This window comes from Zalophus californianus, chromosome 1 (genome assembly GCF_009762305.2).
Source record: "Zalophus californianus isolate mZalCal1 chromosome 1, mZalCal1.pri.v2, whole genome shotgun sequence".
Taxonomy (NCBI): domain Eukaryota; kingdom Metazoa; phylum Chordata; class Mammalia; order Carnivora; family Otariidae; genus Zalophus; species Zalophus californianus.
In genome coordinates, this window is record NC_045595.1 from 2,340,045 (window position 1) to 2,367,633 (window position 27,589).

Here is a 27,589-nt window from a genome sequence, read left to right on the forward strand (position 1 = left end):
ACTCCTTGAAGGCCCATGGTGCCAGGCACCGTCCCAGGCACTGCGGTATGGCAAAGGAGGTAGCACTTACCACCAGAACTTAATCTATGAAGAAAAATAGAGCGGGAGGGCAGGATGAGTAACAATAGTGACAAGAGGAGAGGGCATTGCAGGTAGCGGGCACAGCCTATGCAAAGGTCCTGGGGCAGCACTGGGCTTACATGTTGGAGGAACAGCCAGGGGGCCTGTGTGGCTGGAGCAGAGTGAGTGAGGGGTAGAGAAGGAGGAGGGGAGGGCCGGCGGAGGGGACAGGAGCAGATCGTGCAGGGCCTAGGGGACCACGCGGGGAGGACTTGGGCCCCAGGGAGGTGGGAGTCCTGGAGGGCTGTGGGCTGAACAGGGCGGGACCTGACTCGGGTGCTCACGGACGCCCTCTGGTGGCCGCTGAGGGGAGGGCGGCGGACTTGGGGGCGGGGGCGGGGCTGGGGACCAGGGTGGAGGGGACTGCGTTGGTCCTGGCGGGCGTGATGGGGGCGGACCAGGTGGAGGCAGAGGAGTGGCAGGATCCGGGAAGCGGGCGGCGGGGAGGAGCAGGCCCCGCCAGACTGCCAGCGCACCTGGACGTCATGACCCCCGCGGCCGGCAGGTGCCGCTCGCCCGCTCTCTGGCCACCCCGCCCACCTGCAGCCCTAAGCGCGTTTTCTCCGGGGGAGGGCCTCTCATCCCGCTCTAATAGGGAAACCAAGGCACCTAGTGGCCAGTTCCCTGCCCTGACGGTAGGCCAGCGGTTGCGGGACTTGGGCACCAGCCGCAGCCCGTCCAGCTAGGCTCAGGCAGGGGCTAAATGACAACGCAGGAGGAGAACAGTAGGAGAATTTCAAGTCGGAAAACCTGCAGGGCCAGGTTCGCACACCCACGAAGCCTGCCCTGCTGACCTGTCCTGGATTGCTTCCACCTTTTGGTTGCCGTGAAGGATGCTGCTATGAGCACCGGTGTGTAAGTACCTGAGTTCCGCTTCCCGTTCTTTGGGATATAAAACTAGGAGTGGGAATCGCTGGATGAAGACTTTCTTGTCTTATCCAAATAAATGATTCATCGGTTAAAAACTTGGGATCCCAGCATTGCCTTCTGGCCACTCCTGGGGGCGGGCATGACCTTAGGTGTGGCCAAGGACAGGGTCCAGGGAGGGACAGCCATGGACTCCCGGCATCTGAGGAGTGGGAGGTACTTGGAAATGATGTCAATATCCTATTCTTCATTAAGCAGAAAAGACATTTTTATTTTTATAAAGATTTTATTTATTTATTTGAGACAGAGAATGAAATCGAGAGAGAGAGCATGAGAGGGGGTAGGGTCAGAGGGAGAAGCAGACTCCCCGCCGAGCAGGGAGCCCGATGCGGGACTCGATCCCGGGACTCCAGGATCATGACCTGAGCCAAAGGCAGTCGCTTAACCGACTCAGCCACCCAGGCGCCCCAGAAAAGACATTTTTTAAGAGCTTTATTTATTTTAGAGAGAGAGCGTGCGTGCGTGCATGCGCAAGTGGGCGGGGGGGGGGGCAGAAGGAGAGGGAAAGAGAATCCCAAGCAGATTCCCTGCTGAGTACAGAGTCTCACATGGGGCTCGATCCCAGGACCCCGAGATCATGACCTGAGCCAAAACCAAGAGCCAGATGCCCAACCGAGGCACCCAGACGCCCCGAGCAGAAAGGAAAATTTTAATACCAGAGAAGCAGAAAGGAGCATGTCATCTGTGAATGAAGGAGACGGGGAGGGAAGGAATGAATGCATCCCATGAAAACTCACCAGAGCTAGCGGGAGTGTAAAATGGTGCATGCACTTTGGCAAAAGATAGTATCTGGGAAATAGCTCATAACCTAGCACTGCCACACAGAGGTATTATTCCACAGAAAGTCAGACAGACGGTCACCCAACGGCATGTGCTGAGTGCCCGCAGCCTATTTGCTCAGTGCAGCCCTGAGCTGAAATTTAACCAGACACCCGTCAACAGTACGACGGGAGGATAGCGAAGCATGGGGATCGTACTCAACATATCTGAAAGCTGCTGAGAGTAGATCTTGGGCTTTTTCATCACAGGAAAACAGAATGTGATTACATGTGGGTCCAGACGTTAACTGGACCCCATTGTGGTGATCATTTCACGATATAACACAAAAATTGGGTCTGTGTGCGGTACACCTGAAACCGATACAAAGTCATGTCAATTAAACATCACAAGTATCAAATGCTGATCAGAAAAACAAAAGAATGGATGAAGAGACGGTGGGCTACTCAGCCGTGAGGACGGAGGACTTAACAACCGCGTGTGGCAGTACGTTGTGTCGCAAACGCAACGCGGAGTCAGGGGTAGAAACCAGACTCTCCAGAGTTCATCTTGTGCAATTCTACTCAGATAAAGTTCAAAACTGGCAAAAATGAAACACGATGTTTAGGTTTCTTAATTCAGTTGTGAATTAGTAAAGAAAAGCAAAGAAGCAAAGAGGGACTTTACCTAAGAGAATCAACTCACCAGAGGAGAAGATGGTTCAGGTGGGGGTGCACGGGGTACACAAGGCAAGACGTGGAGGGCCTGAAAGGAGATGGCAGTTGACAGGCTTCTTAACAAATGGTGCTGGAACGACTGAACGCCCACACGCAGGAGGAGAAAAGGAGGAGGGGGAGGAGGGGGAGGGGAGGAAGAACCTCAACCTACACAAAAATGAACACGAGGGTCATAAATCTAAATGTAACATGCAGGGGCGCCTGGGCGGCTCAGTCGTGGAGCGTCTGCCTTCGGCTCAGGTCACCGTCCCGGGGTCCTGGGATCGAGCCCCGCGTCGGGCTCCCTGCTGGGCGGGAAGCCTGCTTCTCCCTCTCCCACTCCCCCTGCTTGTGTTCTTGCTCTCGCTGTCTCTCTCTCTCTCTCTCTGTCAAATGAACAAATAAAATCTTAAAAAAAAAAATGGGCATCGAACAGCATTGAAATTTAAAACTTTTGCTCCATGAAAGACACAGTTAAGGGGATGAAAAGCCAACCTACAGACTAGGAGGGAATATTTGCAAACCACACACCCAATAAGGGACTTGTATCAAGATCATACAAAAATTTCCCAAACGCAGTCATAAGACAACGACGCAGTAAAAGAAACGACAAATTACGTGACTAGATCCTTCCCCGAGGAGGATACACGGAGGGCGCCTAGACACCGTTAGTTCTTCCGGGGGACGCGGATTAACTGCCTAAGGAGACACCATCACGCACGTCTTAGAGTGGCTAGAATGAAAAATACGACACCACCACGTGTTGAAGAGGACGCCGAGCAACAATGGTGTGTCATCCATCGCGGCTGCCCATGCGCAATGGTGCGGCGGTTTTGGGAAGCCGTTCACGGTGCCTTGCAGACCCTGGCCCCACAAACCCCGCCTCGAGGGCTTTATCCTGGAGAAATGAACACGTGTGTTTGTAGCAGCCGGTCTTCACGATCACCCTGCATGGGAAACAGCGCCCCGGCTTCTGTGGATGAACCTTGCTGGGCAGTGCCCCACAGCCGCTCAGTGGTCAGAAGGAGGCCTGGGACCCCTGCTTGAAGACGTGAATCTCAAACGGTAAGGGAGAGAAGCCAACCTGAAAAGCTACATAAGAGTAGGCTTGCCTTGATAAGACATCCTGAGAAATATTTTAAAAATCATGGCAATGAAGATCAGCGGTTTCCAGGGACTGGAGCTGGGGTGAGGGTCTGAGGACCCAGCGGGGGGGTGGGCACCTGGAGGGAGATTTTCAGGGGATGGAGCCACCTCTTGGCCACTGTGCGGGTGGTAATTTCCACGTCTGTACCTCTGTTGAAACTCGTAGAGCCGCACACCCAAGAAAGTGAATACGGCGCCATGTAAATTTTAGAAATGAAGGGCAAGATAAATCTTATTACCAAAAAGTGCTCCCTGGACACAGGATACCGTGGAATTCGGAGCCGTATGGGCCGCTGGGCAGAAGGAAGGAAAATCTGGGCACCCTCCTGGGGCTGACGACATCCTTCCTCTTCACCTGGGTGCCAGTCACGTGGTTGTTGGTTTCACAAGAATTTATTAGGTTGTATATTCATGTTTTATGCGCTGTGTGTGTGTGTCTTAAAAATATGCACCCGGGCGCACCCTGGTATTCCCGAATGAACTGAAATGTGACAGATGTCCCGCATGGCGGCTGGCATGGGGAAAGGAAGCAGCTCACCTGTCAAAGCTCCAGAAAGGAGATTTATTTTGAAGCTGGAGAGATTCTCAGAGGCTGGGCCACTAGGAGGGTGGGGATGGAGGAGCTGGTTCATTTTCTCTGAGGCCCCTGGCAGCCACGGAAGATGGTAAGCCAACGTCTCCACACCCTGGTCCTGTTGTGGCCTGTGGGGGCCTGGTGTCCCCTTGGGGAAACACTCGGCAGAGGGGGCCCCTCCGTGTCCTGTGCGTCTGTGACTCAGCCCGGCCTCCTGGTTTTGCCAAGCTGGTTCTTTCTGTTCTGCGGCCCTCCCGGCTCTGCCTGGGTCAGACCTCTTTCTGCTTTTCTTCAACGGCCGCAAGAGTGGGAAGTCGCTCAGGCCTCCAGCCTTGGGCAGCACCTCTCCTCACAGCCATCCGGTTGTGGGCGGGAGGGCGGGTGAGCAGGGCAGTGCCTACCAGCCCCAGTGACCCAACAGGGGGGCCCCCTATCGGACTTCCCATCTGCCATTCGTTATGAATCAACAGCAAAGAAAACCGCACAATCTCGCCGGCCGTGCATGGGGGAGAGCCGACGGTTGCTGCTGTGTGATCCAGGCTCTTCTCTCACCCTCTCTGAGCCTTGCTACCGCCATCTGAGAGGTGGCCAGAGGCTCCCGAATTATGCATACCTCCAGGGAGGAGGGGTTTTCCAGAACTTTCTAGAGCTTTCTAGAACCTCTCAAAGGGGGTTCTGCACCCAAACAGGGCAAAGATCTACGGGATTGGAGACAACCCGAGACCTCCCCTTTTGCTGCGAGCGTCCATCCAGGAAGCGGCCGTGCATTCCCGCTGCTGTGTCACCAACCTGCTTCTAGGGTCCTGGGGGCTCAGGGGGTAGGGTCAGGTGGCGTCGTGGCCTCACCCGGAGAGTCCCTGAACTCTCCCTGAATGGCTTCGACTCCCAAGGTCCCCCTACGCCCAGGCTGCCTTTTCAGCTGCGGGTCATCTGGCCATTGTGACCTTCCTTGACCCCCTATTTAAAGCCCCAGCACCCCAACGTCCCCTACCCCCTGCTCTGCTTTATTTTTTTTTTTGTTCAGAATAAACGTATCACCCACCCAACAGGCTGGAATATGTTTAAAAAAACCTGTGTTTCTTCATCTGTGTCTCTGTCTGAGATGTTAGAGGCAGGGAGGCCCGGGATTCTGCCCTTTTGTTTCCTGTCATGCTTAGCACTGCGCCTGGCACACAGTAGGCGCTCAATAAGTATTTACAGGAAGAAGGAACAGCCCCTCCCCAGGGCTGCCTGCTCAGCGCTTAGAGCCTGGGGCCCTGCAGACTCCCAGCCCTGTCTTGTCCTTCTGCAGCCGCTGTCGGGGCTGTCCCGGCGAGTCACTTCCTGGCTCTGTGCCTCAGTTTGCTCATCTGCACATGGGGGGTAACAGGAACTCTCCTGCACGGGAGCCCCTGGCCTTCACTGTTTTTTGAAAAAGATCGTTATTGGCATTCTGATGATGTCTTCTAATTGGCTCCGTGGAGGGGAAGAAGGGGTGGGCCTGGGGCCAGCCCAGAGGTGGCGTCAGAGGCCCAGGGAGGATGGAGTCCACCCCCTTCTCCAGAATGAGGAAGGAGGGCCCAGCGGGCGCTGCGGGAGGCTGACTGTGGCCAGGGCCTTTTCTTGCCGGCAGCCCGCCCTCCCCGGGGGCACCCACCCTCAACCAGTTTGGCAGGGCCGGGCGGGCAGGTCTGGAGATGGGCGGGGAGCCCTGAACCTCCACACCTTCTTGGGCTCCTCCTCCTGCCCCCACCCGCCTGTGCCGGGCACTCAGGCCTTGCCGAGCCGGGCGCCCGGTGCCCGAGGCCGGGAAGTCAGGCGTCCCTGGGGGTGATCCCCCCCAGAAGAGTGCAGCCCCCCCGCGGGCGGCGGCCAGGAGCCCTCCCCGGGGCCAGCCGGGCGGGGTGCCCTCCCCGGGGGCCGGGGTCATGCCGCCTCGTGCCCGCTGAGGCCCCCACCATGGCCCGCTCGCTGACCTGGCACTGCTGTCCCTGGTGCCTGACCGAGGATGAGAAGGCGGCGGCCCGCATCGACCAGGAGATCAACAAGATCCTCCTGGAGCAGAAGAAACGGGACCGCGGGGAGCTGAAGCTGCTGCTGCTGGGTGAGTGGGGCGGGCGGGGACCTGGGCGGGGACCTGGACGGGACCCCCGCCAGGCTGGGAGAGTCTGGGAGCCCATTTCTGGGCGCGGAGACTGAGACGCAGAGACATCCAGCTCCGGGCGCCTGGCAGGGCATGTGCCGGAGCGGAGGTGGCCCCGGGGGCGGCAGGCCCCGCACGCCCTACCAGATCCGGCTGTGGAGTCAGGGCAAGGGAGTCAGGAGCTCAGGTCTGTGGCCGGCCCAGGCCTCGCCGGCCGGCCACCCACACAAGCCCTCCCGCCCTCTCCCGGCCACGCGGCCCGCCCCACGGAGGGCTTGACTGTCTGCCGAGTCCCCTGGGCAGAGCACCGCCACTCGGCCCTGCCTGACTGACGGACGGGTTGGCTCAGTCATTCAGTCAGTCCGTCAAGAAACAGTGAATACCTCCTGGGGCGCAGCAGCTACGGGCATGGGCAACGTCCCGGTCTCCGTGGACCGCATCTTGCCATGAGGGAGACAGACGTTAGCCCATAAACCAACGAGCAGATAAAATAATTTCCGGCGGCAAGAAGAGCAAGGAGGAAAAGAAAACAGGGCGGGCAGGAGAAGTGATGGGCTCGGTGGCTTGTAAGGCTCTGAGACCGTGGCCCCGGGAAGCTCCAGGTCTTGTCCTGCTCGCGTGTCCACCCCCACGGGCCTTGCCCTGCACGGGACATCCTGAGCCCCAGCTGGGCGGCGGGGGGCGGGGGTTGCGGGGAAGGTGTCGGGTGTCCCCTGGGCCAGGAGGCTGGCCATCTGGGCGCTGGCCTCCCTCTCCCCTGGCTCGGTGGGCAAGGACCCCAAGGGCCCCGAGGAGTGAAAGCATGGGGCCCCCGGGGCCGCGCCTGAATCGGGGCCCTTCTCACTCTAGTCTTACACGCAGTTCCGGTAAAAGACACCTCCCCACCCCCCCCCACCCCCCCCCCGCCACATTTAGTTTTCCAAGGAAGCTGGCACGGGTATGGCCTGTCGGGACCAGGCTCCAGCCCCATGGCCTCTCAGACCCCAGCTCCGACTCCCTCCTCCCATAATCCTTTGGTGGTCACTTGGCTTCTTTGCTTTCTTCATGGACTATTTTGTTTTCCTTAATCTTTGGTAAAATCTGGGGCGCCTGGGTGGCTCAGGCAGTGAGGCGTCTGCCTTCGGCTCAGGTCATGATCCCGGGGTCCTGGGATCGAGCCCCGCATCGGGGCCCCCTGCTCCGCGGGAAGCCTGCTTCTCCCTCCCCCCCCCCCCCCGCTTGTGTTCCCTCTCTCGCTGTGTCTCTCTCTGTCAAATAAAACGAAAAACAAAACAAAAGAAAAAAACACCACTTTGGTAAAATCACCAATGAGGCTGTCTGAGCCTGGAAGCTTTTAATTAAGAATTTAATTACTTTAATAGCTATCTCTGATTTCTTCAGACCAGGTAGGCTATTACAGTAATAATAGGTATGATAGATGATGTGTGATTGATTACTTTTTAATAATAATATTATGAGGGCTAGCTAGGCTATTTCTTCTCGCGTGAGTTTTGGTTGTCGGTGCCTTTCAAAGCACTTGCCCGTTTCTTCAAAGCTGTCAAAGGGATGGGCATCCAGTTGTCTACCACAGGCCCCCTCATCATCCTTTTCAGGCCCGGAGCCTTGGCGGTGGTGTCCTCTCTTTGGTTCCATCTGCTTGCTTTTCCTCCGTCCAGCAGGCTCAGGTTTATCAGTGTCGGTGATCTCTCCTTGCACACCTCAAGTTCATATACCCGAACCTCAGGGCCTTTGCACGTGCTGTTCTCCTGCTAGGACCTGTCAGCCTCACCCACACCTCTGCACAGCTGGTGCTCTCACTTCAGGCAGCATGGCCCATGTGTCTCCTCCTCGGAGAAGTCTTCCAGGACTCGCTGGCTACAAAGGTCGTCCACCCTTCTCTTTCCTCCACTTGATCCACTTGATCTTTCTTCTGAGCACTCACTCACTGAGATTCTCTTAGACTTGTTCACTGTTCTTCATTGTCTGTCTCTCCAGGGACACAGCAAACAGCACAAAGGTGGGGACCGTGTCTCTCTTGTTCATTCCCGGGGTCCCCAGCATCCGGCCCAGGAGCACGGTGACCCCGACAGAGAGCAGATGCCCAGAGCAAACTTTATAAATGAATAAGGGAATGAATGAGTCCTGTTTCAGGGGTGATTTTCCCTGGAGCTGCGCCAGAGCTGGGGCAGTCCCTTGCCCCTACACGGCTCTGACCACTGTGGGGCCAGCCCCACATCAGGAAGCCCCTTCTGCTGGTCTCAGGTGGGGGGAGGGGAGGTTGTCCACGTCCCATGCGCTGATGGTGGCCCTGTAGACCGCGCTGTGGACTGTGGTCTTGACTACGCCCCCCCAACCCCCAGCTCCGAGGGCGGCCTTCACACCACCCTCCCTTCTTGAAAACAGGAATTGAATCCAAAAGTTATTTTTTCCTGGAGGTGGCTGATCTTTTTGAGGAAGCAGGCTGAGGGGCCAGGGGTCTGCCCGGGACAGGAAGCGACTGGCTGTTGGGGAGTGGAGGGCATCAGAATGAAGCCATTAAAGGAACCAGCTCTGTCCGCAGCACCTGATAGGTAGATAAGATGGGGAAACCGAGGCCCAAAGAGGGGAAGCAATTTGCCCAAGGTCACACAGCCAGGATCAGAACCTAGAATTCTGGTTCCAAAGCCCATGCATTTGACCTCCCTGTGAATGTGCCCCTGGAGAGAAAAGCCCCAATTCCCCAATGACAGATGGGGAAACTGAGGCCCAGGGAGGTGACAGGATTGGGCTGGGGTCGGCAGCCTGTCTGAACCTGAGCTGGACATGGACGCCAAGCCGCCTGCCCTCCAGCTGCCCAGGACTGGCTCCTTGTGACCCCGAGGCCCTGTTTCCTGGAGCGGCCACCCACCAGGGAAGGAGGTGCACGGGTGTCTCGTGATGCCCGGGGTTGGTACAGCCCCTCCCGGTGTCTGCGAGGTTCCGCTTCCTCACCCATCCCCAGAAGGAAGCAGTCACTTCCCTCTGACCCTCTGCCAGGTGGACAGAGCTCTCCCTGCGGCCCCCGGCACCACAGGGTGGGGGTGTCCCGAAGCCGACCGGGAGCCTGGGGCTGGAGAAGTTCCAGAGTCCTTCCTGGCTTCAGGATAGCCCTGGGCTGCAAAGAGGGGGTTCCACCCGCTGGAGTGCTCAGACTTCAGCCTGTGACCCATCCGTGAGTCACACGATCCATCTTTTTTTTTTTTTTAAAGATTTTATTTATTTATTTATTTGACAGAGAGATAGCGAGAGAGGGAACACAAGCAGGGGGAGCGAGAGAGGGAGAAGCAGGCTCCCCGCAGAGCAGGGAGCCCGACGCGGGGCTCGATCCCAGGACCCTGGGATCATGACCTGAACCGAAGGCAGACGCTTAACGACTGAGCCACCCAGGTGCCCCCCACACGATCCATCTTGTGGGTGGTGACCAGGATTTTTTTTTTCCTTTAACGAAACAGAAGAGAAGAGAAAAAAAGCAAGTTAGCTGCTGCTTTGTGAGACCTGTGATTGCTCTCCACACTCCTGGGGGAGACAGGTCTGAGAGGGCAAAGGGCGCAGTCCCCTGCGCTGGCCTCAGTATGCCCCCCCTGCAGGAGCTGTCTAGCTTCCGAGTGTCTGCGGCCGGATGACGTCATCTGATACTCAGATGATGTCGTCTGATACGCGGGTGACGTCGTCTGATACTCGGGTGACGCCTGACCCGGCTGGCTGGCCGTATCCCATTTTGTTGGCTCAGGACCTGTAAGGGCTTGAGTTTACTGCTCTGCTTCTCCTCTGGCTGTGTGACCCTGGGAAAATCACCTCACCTCTCTGATCCTTGGGTGTCTTCTGCAGATGGTAAGCCAGTGGGAATCTTTGTGGGGATTGACCGAGGACAGGCACGGACTGTTTTGGCCCAGGGCCGGGCAGACGCCAAGAGTTAAATCACGCTCGCTGTGATTATCTTTATGGGGAACTTTCTGGTATCCTACTTAAAACTCAGGACTCAGATGGAACGAGGTTTACGTCCTAGCTCGGCCACCTATCAGCTGCATGGCCCATGGCAATCCCATCAGCCTATCTGGGACTCAGTTTCCCCATACGAAGAGTGAGCCAAGAGCCGTCCCTCAGTCCGGGCTCACGGCCACCGCCGCCATGCTGTGTTGCCGGCGCTCTGGGGGCTGGGTGTTCTCCCCCACCCCCCACCCCGGGCTCCTCGGCTTGACCCCGGCTGTGATATTCGCTCGGACATTCCCCCAACAGGGACATTCAGTGAGCTGGATGCAGCCCTTCCTAGAACCCAAGAAATTCCGTAATCTCAGACACATACAGCTCCACGTTGGAGAGTTTCAGCCTGTGGACCCGTGGCGTGGGATGTTTGGGTGTTTTGGGGAAACTTTTTATTTTGGAATAATTTTAGATGTACAGGAAAATGGCAAAGGTAGTACAGAGGATTCCTGTCAACTCCTAAACGGCTTCCACTCGAGGTCACATGTCGGAGAGCACAGCACGTTTGTCATGGCTGAGAAATTCACGCCGGACTCGGAATGTGACTGGTTTTCCGCTGGGGCCCTTTTTCTGTTCGGGTGTCCCCTTCAGCAACCTCACTTTTCAGTTTGAGATACTTTCAGACCTCGTGGAAAAGTGGCGCCCGATTCTTCTGCAAATGTTGACATTTTACCATTTTCTCTCTGTCCTCCATCTCTCTCTGTGTACACACTACGTATCTGGATATGTGTGCATATTCATAATTTTTTTGTATATTCATAATTTATATAATGCATACTTATATTTATAATTTGTTTTATTATATATTCGTGTATTTAATACAATACATACTCATTTTTTATTCCCCTGAACTGTTTGCAAGTAAATTGCAGGCCTGACAGCTTTTTACCCCTAAATACCTCGTGGGTTTGAGTCCCACCACAAAGCAGGGACCGTCCCAGGACGAGGATCAAGAGCAGGTGATGAGTGCCCTGCAGAACCTTCCACCAGCCCGGCCCGCACACCTGACTCCCAGCCCGGCCACTCTCCCCTTTCCCTGCCGATGTCCCTCAGGGCAAGAGAAAAGCACCTCTTTCTCTTGGACCTCGAGTCCAGTGGACTTAACGAATACCTGGTGTCACCCCGGCCTGCCTTTGTTGCCCTGAGATATGTGGGGACAGGGAGCTCCCGGGGGGGGGGATGCAAGACAGCACCTCCTCCTCTTTCGGCTTCCCACCCTCCCCTCCCTCTGCTCCCTCTGCCCCATTTCCTCTTTCTGGGCTCCAACCAGACCACCCCTTCCTTTTCTGCTCCTTCCTGTTCCTCCTTCCAGTCTGCCACCCTGTCCCTGGAAGGACCCCCTGCCAGTGTCCCCCTGGAGCTGGGCAGGGCAGGAAGGTGTTGGAGGGGCCTCCTGGTCCCACACTCCTGCCTGGCTGTCACACTCACTTGACAAAAGGGGAAACAGAGGCACCCAGAGAGGGAGAGTCCAGAGCTCAGACAGTGGGGGGTTGAGACTTGGTCTCTGAGCTTCCAGCCCCGGGCTATTGAAGATCCAAGTGTTACTGTCGCAAGCCCAGGGCCGGCTTCCTGGGTGTGAGACGGGGGCAGGCCCACAGCGCCCTGGGCTCAGAAGGGCCTCATCTTGCCCTTGGATCCGCACATTGTGTAGCTGGCCCTGCAAGGACCCCTCTGGTCCCTCAGCAAGGTCTCGTTGAGTCTGGCTTCCAAATAGCTCTCAAACGTCCCCTTCTCTCCCACCTGGGTGCAGCCCCATCATCACTCAGCTGGACCTCCACCCCAGACCCCCTGCTCCTGCCCTTGCCTGCCACAGTCTGTCTTCACTGCCAGAGGATGCCTGTGAGGACCTGGGTGAGAAGTACCACTCCCCACCGCCCTCCAGGGCTCCCACCTCCCTGGGGTCAGTCAAAGTGCAAGTCCAAGTCCTCTCCATGGTCCCCGAGGCCCTGCACCACCTGCCCCATCCCCACCCTGACCTCCCCTCCTCCCTCTCTCTCCCTCACCCACTCTGCTCCAGCCACATGGCCTCTTCACTGTTCTCCAACACACCAGGCCTGGTTCTGCCCCAGGACCTTTGCACGGGCTGTGCCCTCTGCATGATGTGCCCTTCCTCCACATCTTGGCCCAAGAGCAACCTTCCCAGACTTCAGATCTCAACTCCACAAATCACCTCCACTGAGAAGCCTTCCCTGACGTTCAGCTATAGTTAGCTAAACACTATTTATTCTATTGTATTGCCTTCATAAAACTTTCTCTACCCGAAATTATCATAGCAAATAATAATAACAGCAATTCTAACTAGAGTCATTGCTACTGCTGCTGAGCATAGCGAACGCCAGTGTAGCTCTTACTGTGTCCAGGCATGCTGCAGGCCAGGGCTCCACGAGCTTTTCCTGTACAAGCAGTTGGTGAATATTTTCAGTGCTGAGGCCAGGCGGTCTCTGTCCACCTGCTCAGCTCTGCTGTTGTAGTGAGGAAACAGCCATAGTCCATTTGTACACACACAGGCATGACCGTGTGCGAATAAAACCTTATTTATGGGCACTGACGCATGAATCTCATACCATTTCCACATGTGATGAAATAGTCTTTTTTTTTCTTAATACCTTTCCATCGTTTAGAAATGTAAAAACTACAGCCGTAAAAAGTATTAGAGATGCAAAAGCTACCATACGGACTGTAAGAACTTGCTGGCCACGCAGAAATCGGCGGCTAGCTGGATCGCCCGACAGGCCATAGTTTGCTGACCACTCCCCCCCCACCCCGGGAGCCCCTTACAGTGAGATCCTTTCCTGGGAGCTGGCGGGCAGGGTCTGTTGTGAACCCCATCTTACACCTGGGGAAACTGAGGCCCAGAAGGTAAAGGCGCTCGCCCAGGGTCACAGAGTGCGGCCCTGGCTGAGCCGGGATTTGAGCCCTGGAGGCTTGGGTGGTGGGTGGCGGGAGTCCCAGGGCTGAGCTGCTCGTGTGCCTCCCCAGGGCCCGGTGAGAGCGGGAAGAGCACGTTCATCAAGCAGATGCGCATCATCCACGGGGCAGGCTACTCGGAGGAGGACCGCAAGGGCTTCCGGCCCCTCGTCTACCAGAACATCTTCGTCTCCATGCGGGCCATGATTGAGGCCATGGACCGGCTGCAGATCCCTTTCAGCAGGCCCGAGAGCAGCGTGAGCATCCTGGGGCCTCTCCTGCTGGGCTTCAAGCTGGGTGGGACCCTCTGGACCTCAGGGTGGGACCATGTCCCTTCGGACCTCCAAACCCAGGCTGTGTCCACTAGGACCCGCAGGGCAAGAGTGTGCCCTCAGACCTCAAAGTCCAGGACCATGACCCTTCAGACCCCCCAGGTCAGGACCATGTCCTCTCAGACCCTCCAGGTCAGCACCTGGGGCATGGCTGTGTTTTTCAGGCCCGCAGGTCTTGTTAGGTTCACCCCAGGACTTTCCTGGGGGTTTTCCGTGCATCCCAGGCAGCTTGGCATTGGCTCCCTCTCATGCATGGACCTCCGGGCTGGGTCATCTCTCCCTGGACCCCACGATGCCCAGGGTGGGAGTCCTGAACCAGCCCCCGTTTCGCCGTGGAAATGTTTGACTGAATCCTGCCCATCCTGCTGCGGGGAAGGCCGCTGTGCATGCACGTGTCACATCCCTTTCTTACTAAATTTTATTTGGTAATATTTCCCACGAGCTCTACCCTTGTAACCCATCTCGGTGTGCACGGTGCAGGGCTGGTAACAGCAGATCTCTGGAACACATTCACCTTCCTAACTACAACTTCATGCCTGTTGGATGTCAGTTCCCCGAATCCCCCTCCACCGGCCCCATTCCACGCTCTGTGTCCGTGGGGTTGCCTTTTCTAGATGCCTCACATGAGTGGGACCCTGCAGTGTTTGTCCTTCTGTGACTGGTTTATTTCCCTTAACACGATGTCTCCTGGGTTCATTAGTGTTGTTATCTATTGCAGAATCCCTTTCTTTTTTAAGGCTATGTAATATTCCAGCGTGTATGTGTGCGTGCACGTGCACGAGGACACACGCGCATGTACACACCACTTTTTCACTATCTATTCATCTGTTGACGGGCATTTAGGTTGTTTCTACATCTTGGCCGTTGTGAATAGTGCTACGGGAAACATGGGAAGCTAGTATCTTTTCAAGATCCTGATTTCAAATCTTTTGGTTAGACACTCAGAAGTGGAATTGTGGGATCACAGGGTAGTTCTATTTTAATTTTTTAGAGGAACCTCCATGCTGTTTCCCACAGCAGCTGCACCAGTTTGCATTTCCCCCAGCAGGGCACAAGGGTTCCAGCTTCGCCACATCCCCGCCAGCACCTGCCCTTTGTTTGGTGTTTATCATAGCCATTCCAACAGTTGTGAGGTGACATCACCTTTCTCGAATCAGAAAGCTTGTGATTTTGAATCTGAGTTGATCCAAGGACCTCAGAAGGGCAACTGGGGCTGGTAGAACCTTCCTCGCAGGGCCGATAGAAGAATGTGATCTATCAAAAGTGCTGAAAGCTCTCACAATGGTGCCTGGAGTGTAGTAGGGCACAGTAAGCATCGGCAGAAGGGACAAAACCCCTTCTAGCTGGGTGCCATCGTCCCCATCTCCTAGATGAGAAACAGGAGGCTCAAGGAAGTGATTCACTTGACTCAATTTTCACAGTCCACAAGTGGAAGACCAAAGAGAAGCACCCACCAACCAGGCCACCACCTTTGGTTATGCTGCTTTGCTTTATAGAATGACGTTTTTTATTGCGATGTAACACATATGTCAAAGAAGCCAGCTTGCGAGCTCAGTGAATCATCACAAAGCAAAGACACGTGTGTAACCATTGCCCAGGGCGAGAAGCAGAACATGTCCCCAGAGGCCCCTTCCCGACATGGCTATCCCCCCCCCCCACCCGGGGCTAACCACTATCCCATCTCCCATCAGCGTATTGCCTATTTTTGAACTTCTCCTGCATGGAATTAGACGGAATGTTCTGCCACGTCTGGCTTTTGGCATTGCACAGTGTATCTGGAATTCTTCCATCGTTGGGGGCATAGTTGTGATTTGTTCCTTTCTACCATATATATTTTATGCCAATCTGTGCATTTCCGTTGGGTATCTGCATAGAAGTCGATGTGGATAATAAAGTGGATTAGGTAAGGAGGAGACACCAAACTGTCCCCAAGCAGCCGCGTGTGAAGAGTTCTGCTTGCCCCAAATCCTAGCCAACACCTGATGCTGTCCCCTCGTTTCAGCCATTCTGGTGGGTTCTTGGTCGTATTTTATTGTGGTTCTGATTCGCATTTCCCTGGTTAATAAGGAGGCTGCACAGCTTTTCATATATGTGTTGGACACTTGGATATTCCATTTTGTGAAGCACCTGTTCAAAACTTTTGCCCACTTTTGTTTTTGTTTTTAGTTTTGCCCATTTGAAAAAAAAAGTATTGTCAGTTTTTTTCTTACTGATCTGTAGCAGATTCTTTGTAGGTTCTGGATATGAGCACTCTGTTATGTATTTTGCAAATACTTTCTCCCCATCCGTTCCTTGTATTTTCACTGTTTTCATGGTGTCTGGATGAATAGCTCTTAATTTCAATGAAGTCCAGTGTGTCAATCTTCTGGTTAATAGTGTGTTGTTGTGGTGGGGGTGGGCGGGTTTGGAGCCAGACTGAGATGTTTTTCCACTCCAAGCTCATGATGAAACTCTCTATTGCTGTCTTTTAAAGGGAGCTTTGTTGTTTCATCTTTAGATTTACACTCCACTTGGAATTGATTTTTGTGTAGGGTGTGAGGCAGGGATTATGTTTCTTTCCTTCCACTCCACCCTCACCCCTCATTCCCCCCAGGACAGATACTCAATCGTGCTAGTGCCTCTTATGCTTTTCCCACTGTACCATAGTCTCATCTTGGTGATAAATCAAGTGTTCAAATGTGCCTGGACCTGCTAATGCTCTTCTGTTCCACTGGTCAATTTATCTACCTTTGAGTGAATATCACTTCATGTTAATGATTGTAGTTTCCTAATATCTAGGCTTCGAGCCTGTTAGTGTAAATCCTACCACTTTATTTTTCTCCAGAATTGTCTTGGCTACTTTGGGTCCTTTTGCATTTCTACATAAAGTTTAGAATTATCTTGTCAGTTTTTGCACACACACACACCTTCATACTTTTCTGGGATCTTGGTAGAATTGAATGGAATCTGTAGATTAATTTGGGGAGAATCGGCAGCTTAAAAAAAATGCTGAGTCTTTCAATCCACGGGCATGGCATAGCCCTCCGATTATTTAGATCTTTTCAATTTTCCTTGGTGGTGTTTTCTCCATTTCAGTGTAGAGAGCTTTCACATCTGTTGTTAGATTTATTCCTAGGTATTTGCTATCTTTCAGTGCCACTGTAAATGGGATTCAAATTTTTAAAAATTTCCACTGATTCGTGGTTAATATATAGCCACCCATTTGAGTTTTGTTTATTGATCTTGCATTCAGGGACCTTGCTAAGTTAACTGGTTTATTCTGATAGCTCATCTCTAGGCTGTTTTGGATTTTCTACATAGAATCATGTCACCTGTGAATAACCACAGCAGAACATGCTCCTTTCCAAACCTGACACCTTTCCTTTCTTTTCCCTGTCGTATGGCACTGGCAAGGACCTCAGTACAGTGTTAATTAGAGATCGTGGACATCTTAGTCACATTCCCAGTCTCAGGAACACACAGATCCACAAAAGCTCACATGCATGTGCCCAGATGCACACCCATACACACGCGGATTCACAGGCATATGCAAGCCCACATGCACACATGCCTACATGTGTGCCCACACCAGCGCAGGAGTCTGATCAGCACTGATGACTTCTTGCTGGAAGGGAAGGAGAGATGGAGTGGAGGTTGCTGTGAGGAAGAAGGGGAAAACGTGGGGCCACCGGGCAGGAGGCTCAGGCTGCACGTGCCTCTACCTCCCCGAGAAACCGGGCCACAGGGCTTCATTGCATTATCTAGTCTGTGGTGGGGGCACCTGTAGCGACTTGCCTCATAGGTGTCCAGGAACCAGAACTGACATCCACCTGTGTTCTCTGCAGCCCCTCTGCCCTCCATCTGGGGACAAACTCGTGTGGGAGGGAAGGAAGGAGCCGAACAGAGGGGTGGAGCAGGACAGCAGTGTGCAGGGGGCTCCGTCGCAGAGAGAGGAGGTGGCTTGCAGGGATGTGTGTAGGGCGGCCCCGCCCCTGATGTGCCCCGTGCATCCCTCCGCAGCACTATGCCAGTCTGGTCATGAGCCAGGACCCGTACAAAGTGACCACTTTCGAGAAGCACTACGCCGTGGCCATGCAGTGGCTGTGGAGGGACGCCGGCATCCGGGCCTGCTATGAGCGCCGCCGAGAGTTCCACCTGCTCGACTCGGCCGTGTAGTGAGTCCGGGGCCCACAGGTGGCAGGTGTGGGGTGCAGGGTGTGGCTGAGAGGCAGCCAGTGATGAACTCCTCCCAGGGACTGCTCTTGGACAGACAGGGCCCAGGCTGGTGGGCTCCTGATGTGGGACATGCTGTGGGGTGGGCTGGTTATGGATGGTCTTGCTCCAGAGTGATGTCATTCCTGGGGAGGGGGGGCACTGACCTGCAGTGACATCATTCCTGGGGTGATGCTGCTCATCATTAGACAGTGACACTGTCCTGAGTACCATGCTGGGCATCTAGGGTGATGTGACAGCTGGGACTTTTCTTGGGACCCAGCTGTCACTGGGTGACAGCTCCCCGAAGGTGACCCCCCCCCCCGCACACAGTGAAACTGTTCTTGAGTTCACAGTGTCCTTGAGGTCCTGCTGCTCTGAGGGTGAAACGGCTTCTTCCCGATGTTCCCACAGCATCAGGGTGATGCTTCTGGGCTACGTGCAGACCCAGAGATCCTGGCCCCTCCCCGAGCAGGGGCCTCACTGGGCTTTGGGTGGGGGGTCTGAGAAACAAACTAAGTCTGCAAGGCTGGGCCTCAGGGCTCCTCACTCCACAGTTACCTGTCTCACCTGGAGCGCATCACTGAGGAGGGCTACATCCCCACAGCACAGGACGTGCTCCGAAGCCGCATGCCTACCACCGGCATCAATGAGTACTGCTTCTCCGTGCAGAAGACCAACCTGCGGTGAGCTCACAGCCCAGAGTCGGGGGAAGCTTCCTATAGGCAGGCAAAGGAACTGGGGCCCTGAAGGATGAGTAGGAGTTTCCCAGTCCCAGTCCTCAAGTGGCTTCCGGGATGAAGGGGGCAGAGCTGGATCTCGACACCTTCAGCCCCTTTGCAGTCAGGTCTGAGACCTGGAAGAGCCCAGAGTGGGGCGACCGGAGCTCTAGGAGGGCAGGTCTTCCTAAGGAGGGGACATTGGTATTAGGGCATTGAAGGATGAGTAGGAGTTCACTAGGATAAGTCTTGAAGGGCTGCTAGGTAGGAGGAGACAGAGACTGTGTGGTCAGTGATATTCCGGAGGGATTGATTCAGGGCTGCGGAAGCTCAAAGGGTGATCTCCTTGAGGGGCTGAGGCTGGAGGTCAGGAGACTCAGGAGGAGGCAGGAGCCATGATCCAGGCAGGAAGTGTTGGTAAGGGCCAGGGCAGTGGTCATGGGGATGGAAATGAAGGGATGGTGCAAAAATCATTTTGGGTGTAAAACGGGCAGGACTAGATGAGTGTAAAAATCCGAGAATCAAGGTGATGGGGTCAATGTGTGGTGGCAGCAGCATGGGGGTATTCAATTAGACAACGAAGTCGTTCAGGGCACTAGAGTCTGAGGGATCTGGGGCATCTGGGAGGTAGCTGGGCATACACAGGCCTGAGCTGCAAGGCACATGTGTGAGTGGCCAGTGCAGCACGGGGTCATCCAGGCAGAATGAGGACCAGTGTCAAAGACTAAGGCGAGATCAGAAAGAGTACACTGAGAGCAGTGATTTCTGGGATTGTGGTGAGAGGGTCATCTGTGACCTCAGCAAGCTCCCTGTCTGTAGGTTCATGGCAGGGAACTGTGGAGGGTGCAGGGTGAGGACTGGACACAGGGGTTGTGTTCACTTCGCCCGTATTGAGTCCCATGCTTCCCTAGATTGACCCCCTGAACATGCCCCTCTGGCCTTTTCATAGCCCTTACGAGGATGGTTCATAATTTTCTGTTTGCCATCGGTCTCCTCCCCTGATGGAGAGCCCCAAAAGGCCAGGGGATGAGTTTGATTCTCCTGCTTTGCTAGTGATGATCAGCTCAAGATCAGAGTAGAAGTTGGTGAGGATGATTGGAAAATGGAAGGATGGATGAGTGGATGGATGGGTGAGTGTATGTAGGTGTAGATGTGTGGAGGGTGGGTGGATGGGCGGGTGAGTGGATGGATAATGGATGCATGCACGGGTAGGTGGGTGGGTAGATAGATGGGTAGATGGGTGGATGGATGGATGAGTACGGGGGTAGATGGAGGGATGGGTGGATGGGCAGCCTTGGTTTCCTGTCCATACAAAGGGGCAAGTCCCTTCTTGCTCTGGGGCTTCTGGCATTTCCTGTTGGCTGCCTGGGTAACAGTCCCATCCCTGGGGAAATGATGCAAGCCTTGTTATCAGTGACCCACATTTCTTAGAGGAGAGAAGAGGAAGGCGGGAGGGCTCAGGCTTTTGTTGCGGTGTGTGGAGGTGGAGGCTGGGCCCTCACCCTGGGCCACACACAGAGGGGATGGTGTTGGCCCGTCAGAACAATGCGCACATCACGGATGGGGAAACTGAGTTCTGGACATGTTCGGCAGTTTGCCCCAGGTCACCCGCCGGAACCAGGGCAGACCTCGGATGTGTCTGACCTGCCGTCGTCTACCCTGGGGTGAAAGTCAGGCAGCCCAATGCAGAAGCTCAGCAAAGTCTCCCCTCCCGTGCCTCCATGTGTAAATAAGTCAACAGTAACATCTGCCTCATGGGGCTGAAATGCAGTAACACAGCAGAGGCCAGAGGCTGCCCCCAGTTCCTGCTGCTATTAAATATTGATCTGGACATGCCTCAGACGGGCCTGGGGTCTGGGGTGCCATGGCAGGGGTTCCTGATCAGGCCTGACAGGGGGGTGATTCCTGGCAGGATCGTGGATGTCGGGGGCCAGAAGTCAGAACGCAAGAAGTGGATCCACTGCTTCGAGAACGTGATTGCCCTCATCTACTTAGCCTCGCTGAGCGAATACGACCAGTGTCTGGAGGAGAACAACCAGGAGGTGAGGCCACCGCGGGTGCAGGGGCGCTGCCTCCTGCTGTCCCCGGGATGCACAGCTGAGCAGAAAACCCCCCTGCCACTCTTGAGGGGGTCTGTGTGCATATGGCGTGGCTCTGAGCTCCACCCTCCACTCTTCCGTGGTCAGAGCATTGAGTCCAAGACACAGATCCACAAGCACCCCGGACTCTCTCTCTCTCAAAGGGATGCTCGAGCCCCGAGACGTGGCCCCCAGGAAGCACAATGCAGCTGGCCTGGGAAAACGGGGCATGCTCCAGGGACAGTGTCCTGCTTTCATTCAGAAAGGCTGGGCATTGCTCTTTTTTGAACTCTTCTCCTAATTAGGACCTGGCTTGTTTCAGACGTTTGCACTTTTAGGGGTTAAAATGTCACACGCACAGTCTGGAGACCCAAGGGTCAGATGCTAAAATTTTGACTCTCAGGCCAAATGAAACAGATTGAATTTGAGGTCATTCTGCCATAGATCTTGCTTGAATGCAGCCACCCGTCACGTGCTAGTTTGCTGGGGCTGCCATAATAAAATGTGAAGTTCTGGGGGCTGGAGCTACGGAGACATCTCCTCTCCCAGTGCTGGAGGCCACACACCCCAGACCAGCATGTTGGCCAGGCTCGTTCCTCCTGATCCTGTGAGGGGGACTCTATCCCTAGCTCTCCCTGCTTCTGGGGGTCGCTGGCCATCCTTGGGCCACGTCGCCCCATCTCTGCCTCTGTGGTCACATGGTCTTATCCCCCTGCATCTGTGTCCAAATGTCCCCTCTTTATAAGGACCTCTGCCATTGGAGGTGGCAATCTACTATGACTTCTTCTTAACTAGTTACATCTTCAAAGACTCTATTTCCAAATAAGGTCCCATTCTGAAGTTCCAGAGGGACATGAACTTGTGGGGGACACTAGTCAAGACAGCAGAGGCCACACAAAAGCATGGGCACACCCCCTCTGACCCAGCCAGAAGCTGGGGAGCCCCGAGGTCCTGGACGTTAGGCTGACAGCCCCATCTCCACACGGAGGGGGAGGGCTCCTGTCTGGGCCAAGCCAGCCATTGGAGCAATGACGTGCCTGTTCCGCCCAACCCAGAACCGAATGAAGGAGAGCCTGGCCCTGTTCGGCACCATCCTGGAACTGCCCTGGTTCAAAAGCACATCTGTCATCCTCTTTCTCAACAAAACTGACATCCTCGAGGAGAAGATCCCCACCTCCCACCTGGCTACCTACTTCCCCAGTTTTCAGGGTGAGTGGTTCTAGAGCTCTCTGTAACCTTTCGCCTCCCGAAAGCAGCTCCCAAGAGAAATGTTGGTCCAGACTACCTCAGCTGGAGTCAGTGGAGTTTCAAATGGGATCAGACAGACCTGAGTTCTAGACCCAAGCCGTGAGTCTCAGTGTCCCCCTCTGCAGAATGGGGAGAAAGTGACAGCCATCATCTCTCTTGATGCCGTGGCTTCAAGCAGGGGGCTCCAAGGAGGCAGGTGTTGTAGATCTCTTGCGTGTGGGCCCACTGTAGAGTTCATTGTCATAAGCCACACCTGGAAGGCGTCAACAACCATTTCCAGAATCTGCCTCGATTTCTGAGACTTCTTTTTCGATCTTTCATAGTCATCTTATCTATATCTAAGATAGCAGATTCAAAAGGAAACCGGTGCCTGACCTTTGGACAAGTCCTTCCAAGGCACATGGCTCGGTTTTCATAAATACAGCAACCCTCTTACATGCGGTGCTGGTAGCCACGGTCGTGTCTCGGCGAGCACGCAGGAATCAGGACGACTAAGGAGCCCGTTTGGGAGGGAGCCCTCAGCGCAGCCCGAGGGGCAAAGGGCCTGGCCTTCTGGAGAGGAGGATGGGGGAGTTGGCCAGGGCACCGTTTAGCATATCCTACAGAGAAGGGAGGTGGGGTTTGGGTGAGTCCCAGGAACGGACGACGTATGGGCTCGCGCTCTCCCTGGAGGGCCGCTGTGAGGGGCTGGTGGAAATATCCCAGCTGAGCTACAAACTGCCCCCCAGGTTAGGGGCTTAAAGCAGCCCTTTGACTTTGCTCACATTTTTGTGGGGCAGGAACTTGGGAAAGGTTGAGGTGGGTGAGTTCATCTTTGATGTGTACGGCATCAGCTGAGGTGGCCGGGACTGAGATACCCCTCCAACTTCTAACACCGTGTGTCTGATCGCTCTGCGCCCCTCTCCCTCCCTGCCTCCCCCTCCTTCCCTCTGCTGCTTTCTCCCCCATCCCCGCACCCCTCCCTGGCCCCATCTGGTGTCTCCTAATCCAGGGTCCCTTCATGAGGCTTGGGCTTCCTCACAGCATGGCTGTTTCACGGTAGCCAGGCTTCAGCCCCGGTTTGGGTGGGGGGAGCCTCAGAAGTCCCAGATGGTTAGAGATGCCTCACTCTATTGGTCAAACAAATCACTCAGGCCAGCTCAGACTCAAAAGGAGGCAAACAGACTCCCCTCTTGATGGCCAAATGGCACCCACCTACAGGGAGGGGAGTAATGGCGGCCGTGCAGGAGACAAATTGGCTTCATTTCCTGGGGCCACAAACTAGGGGGCAGAAAACCACCGAAATGTATTCCCCTCAGTTAAGGAGGCCAGAAGTGTGAAATCGAGATGTCGGCAGGATTGGTTCCTTCTGGAGGCTCTGAGGGGACATCTGTGCCAGGCATCTCCACTAGCTTCTGGTGTTGCCTGCAATCCTTGGGGTTCCTTGACTTATAGACACATCACTCCGATCTCCTCAGTTGTCATATGGCCTTGTGTGTGTGTGTGCGCGCGTGCGTGCGCGTGCGCGCCTGCCTTTCCTCTTCTTATAAGGACTCCAATCATTGGCTACCGGGCCCACCCTAATCCAGTATGACCCCATTTCAGGCTAACTAATTACATCTGAAGACCCTATTTCCAAATAAGGTCATATTCTGAGGTTCTGGGTGGACAGGGACTTGAGGGGATGCTATTCACCCCAATACACAAGCAGATGCAGCTCTTAAGTTTGGTGACATCACCATGGGTGTGACCCTTGGCCTTGTTAGGGCTCAGAGCCCATGTGAGCCCCTCTCAACCAATCAGATCCAGAAGACTTGGGGGCCTGAGAGACAGATGTCAACTTATACCAGCATGGCGGACAGCCGTTACTCCTTCCCCAGCTGAGCAGCCTTGGGAACGGGAACATGGTGTGGAGAATTTGGGGATGGGGTTAAAGTGGACAGTTTTGAAGGACTGTTTTCCTTCCCATCAAAGGGAACCTTCATGACTCACCTTTTTCTCCCAGCCAGAGGCTTGAGTACTCTTTGCCAACTTCTGGCGCTCAGTCCTTCCCTCTTCTGTACTAAATAACATCTGTGATTATAACAACAGCTCAGGCATCGAACACCGTTGGAAGCTCCCTGTGCAGTGGAATTCTTTCTTCTTACCACCACAGAGATGGAGAAACCGAGGCACAGGGAGGTGCAAACGCTCCCCAAAAGCCACACAGCCAGTGAGTGGCAGAGGCAGGATTTGAACCCAGGCTGTCTGGGTCAGGAGCCACCAGCCTTACCCGCTGGGTACCCTGCCTTTCTGGAAGAGTGATGATAACATTCTGGTTATTGAGTACAGAGCCCTCTACATGATTGCACTGAATCCTCACAGCTCTGAGAGGCTTGGGCCTGTTAGGATCCCCATTTTACAAATGAGGCAACTGAGGCTCACAGCAGTTGCATGGACTACCCTCTAAGGCAACCCAACTAGTAAGTAGCAGAGCCAGGTCTTGGGCTCCAAAAGCCTTAGCTCACACTGTGCTTAAGACAGAGAGACACAGACACAGAAAGACGCAGCAACAGAGAGGCTGCGCATGTCAGCTGCCTCCCCAGGGTGGCCGTCCCTCCCTTCCTCTTGGCCTCGGTTTACCTAGCTGCACTGCTCAGAGAGGTCTTTCTCTGCCACTCCAGGTGCCCATCCCCTCCGTTACAAGCCCAGCCAAGGGAGAGGGTTTCTTTCTGCCCAAAGTCCCAGAGCCAAGTCTTATTGCTCCATCCCAGTCATGTGACTCATTAGCGTCCATTCTTGAGGCTCCCATTGGCTGGACCTGATGGTCATGTGACCCTCTAGAAAGACAAAAGATGGCGCCGGCCTGCACGTGGTGCCCGGTCCCTGCGGCCCCTGTAGCCCTGATGTAGTCCCCGTCTGGAGCAGGGTCTCCAGATCCCCCTCTGTGGCTCAGCGGGGAGAGAGTCTCCTGCATGCCCCACGAACCGCGTGCCCTGACTGCCCACCCCTGCTCCCCCAGGCCCGAAGCAGGACGCAGAGGCAGCCAAGAGGTTCATCCTGGACATGTATACCGGAATGTACGCCGGCTGCGTGGACAGCGCTGACGGGGACAGGAGGGGTCCGCGCTCCCGGCGCCTCTTCAGCCACTACACGTGTGCCACGGACACCCAGAACATCCGCAAGGTCTTCAGGGACGTGCGGGACTCGGTCCTGGCCCGCTACCTGGACGAGATCAACCTGCTGTGACCCAGGCCCTGCTGCCCCCGGGCTCAGACCCGCGCGTGGCAGGCGGGACCTGCGAGCGGACCGGTGCTCAGTGAGCCCAGACGCCCCCTGTCGCTCAGCCCCAGGTCCGGGGGGCGGAAGGGCCGCGAGTGAGTCGGCGGTTGAAGGCCGGTCGCCGCCCCCTCCTTTCTCTGACCCTCACCAGGACAACCCCTGCGTTTGCCCTCCCTTGACTCCGTTTACCTCCTCGGAAAGGGAGCACAAGGGCCACTTGGGATGGCAGGGTGGAGGGAAAAGTGAGGGGAGCAGAGGATCGAGGACTTGCCCCACCCCTGGGGAGGTCCTCTCCGGGGAAGAGGCCGCGGACCCCCACCGAGGTGATGCGCCAGCCCAGCGATGGGGGAGCGGGTCTTCAGTCCGAGGGAACCGGACTCTGGCGCCCCCTAGCGGACAGGAGGCGGCATCCACCAGCCTGAGGTCTGGGTGGCGCGGGGACTTCCCGTTCCGGGCGGCAAGAGAGAACGCTGTCCCTTCCAGAGTCTGTGCCTCAAGGTGTGTCCTGCCCTGTTTACAGACGAGGGAAACTGAGGCCCACAGGCATTTCCCCCACTTCCCAGTCTGGGGGCCCGGGCGCACTGCATCTTACAACTTTTCTGTATTTATTCCCTCCCCTTCTGTGGGGCCCCTTGCAAGACATTAAAGACGTGTCTGGAGACCTGTGATTTCTTAGGGGCGTCCGGTGCCTCACTGCGCGGCCCCTTCTCAGGGCGACTGTCCCAGGTTGGGTAGCCACGTGGAGAAGGAGGGGGGAGGTTGGTGTCGTCCGTGCACCCGTGCAGGGCACGTCCTGGGAGCTGTGTGGGACTGATGCACTTGGAGCCGGGCGGTGGAGTCGGGGTCTCTCCCTGGCCTGGGGGAGGGGGCGGCATTTGAGCCCAGCCTGTGTTGCTACTCATCCCAAATTCCAGGAGCCACCACCGCCTCGGATGAAGGTGGAGATGTGGATGGGGACGGCTCCACTTACCCCGGACCGCGGTCCCCCACCGTCCTCAGGGCCGTGTCACAAGCCAGCCCACCTCTGTTTTCAGATGGGGAAACTGACACAGAGAAATGCACTCGTTTGACTGAGGCTCCAGCCTGCGGGATGGCAGAGCCAAGATTCTGATTCAATCAAGCCTTTTCTATTTTTTTTTTTAACTTTTATAAAAGATACACTTTCTTTTTCAGAATAGTCCTATTTATAGAAAAATTGTGAAGATACTTACAGACAGTTGTCTTATGAAACCATAGCCAGTTTCCCTATTGTAAACATCCGACATTAATGTGGTACTTTTTTTTATAATCAATGAACCAACATTGACTCGGTATGACCTGAAGTCCACCCTTTATTCAGATTGCCTGTTTTTCCCAAGTGTCCTTTTGCTGTCCTGGGACTCCAGCCAGGACACCTCGCGACCTGAGGCTGTCATGTCTCCTGAGACGCCGCTGGGCTGTGACAGTTTCTCAGACTTTCCTCATTTGTGATTTTTAAAGAACTTACTGGCTTTTTTCCAGAGATTCACGAATCAGGGAGCATCCAGTCTAGCGGATAGACAGAAGCTGCCAACTTCCCCTGTTTTTGATGACCCCGGTAGTTTTGAAGCCTGCTGGTCAGGGATTGCATTCATTTCCTCCAGCTGCTAAAACAAAGTACCACAAAGTGGGTGACTTACATAGCAGAAATGTCCTCTGTCCATTCGGGAGGGCAGAAGTCAAGGTGTGGCAGGGTGCTCCCTCTGGAGGCTCCAGGGCAGGATCCTTCCAGCCTCTTCCAGCCTCCAGGGGCTCCAGGCGCCCCTCCGTCTCTGCCTCCGCCTTCACGTGGCCCCTTCTCTTGTGTGCGTCTGTCTGTGTCTACATTCTCCTTCCTTATAGGGGCGCCGGTCATAGTGAATGGGGGCCCACCCTAATGACCTCGTCTTAACTTGATTACGTCTGCAAAGACCCTGTTTTCAAAGAAGATCACATTCCCACGTCCCAGGGGTTAGGACTTGACCGTATCTCCTGGACAGTCCCTTGGCGGGGGCTTGCCTGGTATTTTCCTCATGACTGGGCTCAGGTTGCGGATTTTAGGGCGGAGGACCACAGAGGCAAAGGGCCATTTCCGCCGCATCCTATCAAGAGCACGTGCGGTCAGCCCGCCGCCACTGTGCGCCTCGGTCACCTGGCGGAGGAGTCACCCAACTCTTTTGAAGGCCTTTTTTTTTTTTTTTATTGTGGAAAATATCAAACCTACAAAAACAGGGAGGCGAGTCAGGGCTACACCTGGACATTTGTGGGCTCAACGTATGTTGCCTTCGTGAGCCTCCTCCTGCATAAGCAACCGTTAACGCTGATTTTCTTACAACAGTGTTGGTAGAAAGACCAATTCATGATTGCTGTATTCATTTTATTCTTCTAATCTCAAAAAGAAATTAAAAACATTTGCACAGGCCCCACAAAGTGTCGTGGACCCTGGGCCTAAAGGGGAAGCTGCCCTGAAGCCAGGACAGAGACCCCAGCCCTCCTGAGTCAGTACTGACCCCTCCCCGGGTCCATGAGGACAGTGTG

The 27,589-nt window shown here is 55.1% G+C and overlaps 1 protein-coding gene across 1 annotated transcript; it reads left to right on the forward strand.

Moving 5' to 3' along the window:
* The first annotated feature begins 5,797 nt into the window (after window positions 1-5,797).
* Window positions 5,798-25,722, forward strand: GNA15 (G protein subunit alpha 15). Its single transcript, XM_027587800.2, has 7 exons — window positions 5,798-6,322; window positions 13,319-13,503; window positions 17,578-17,732; window positions 18,327-18,455; window positions 20,401-20,530; window positions 21,622-21,775; window positions 24,795-25,722. The coding sequence occupies exons 1-7, from the start codon at window positions 6,178-6,180 to the stop codon at window positions 25,019-25,021; spliced, it is 1,125 nt and encodes a 374-aa protein (XP_027443601.1). The 5' UTR covers window positions 5,798-6,177; the 3' UTR covers window positions 25,022-25,722.
* Window positions 25,723-27,589: the final 1,867 nt, after the last annotated feature.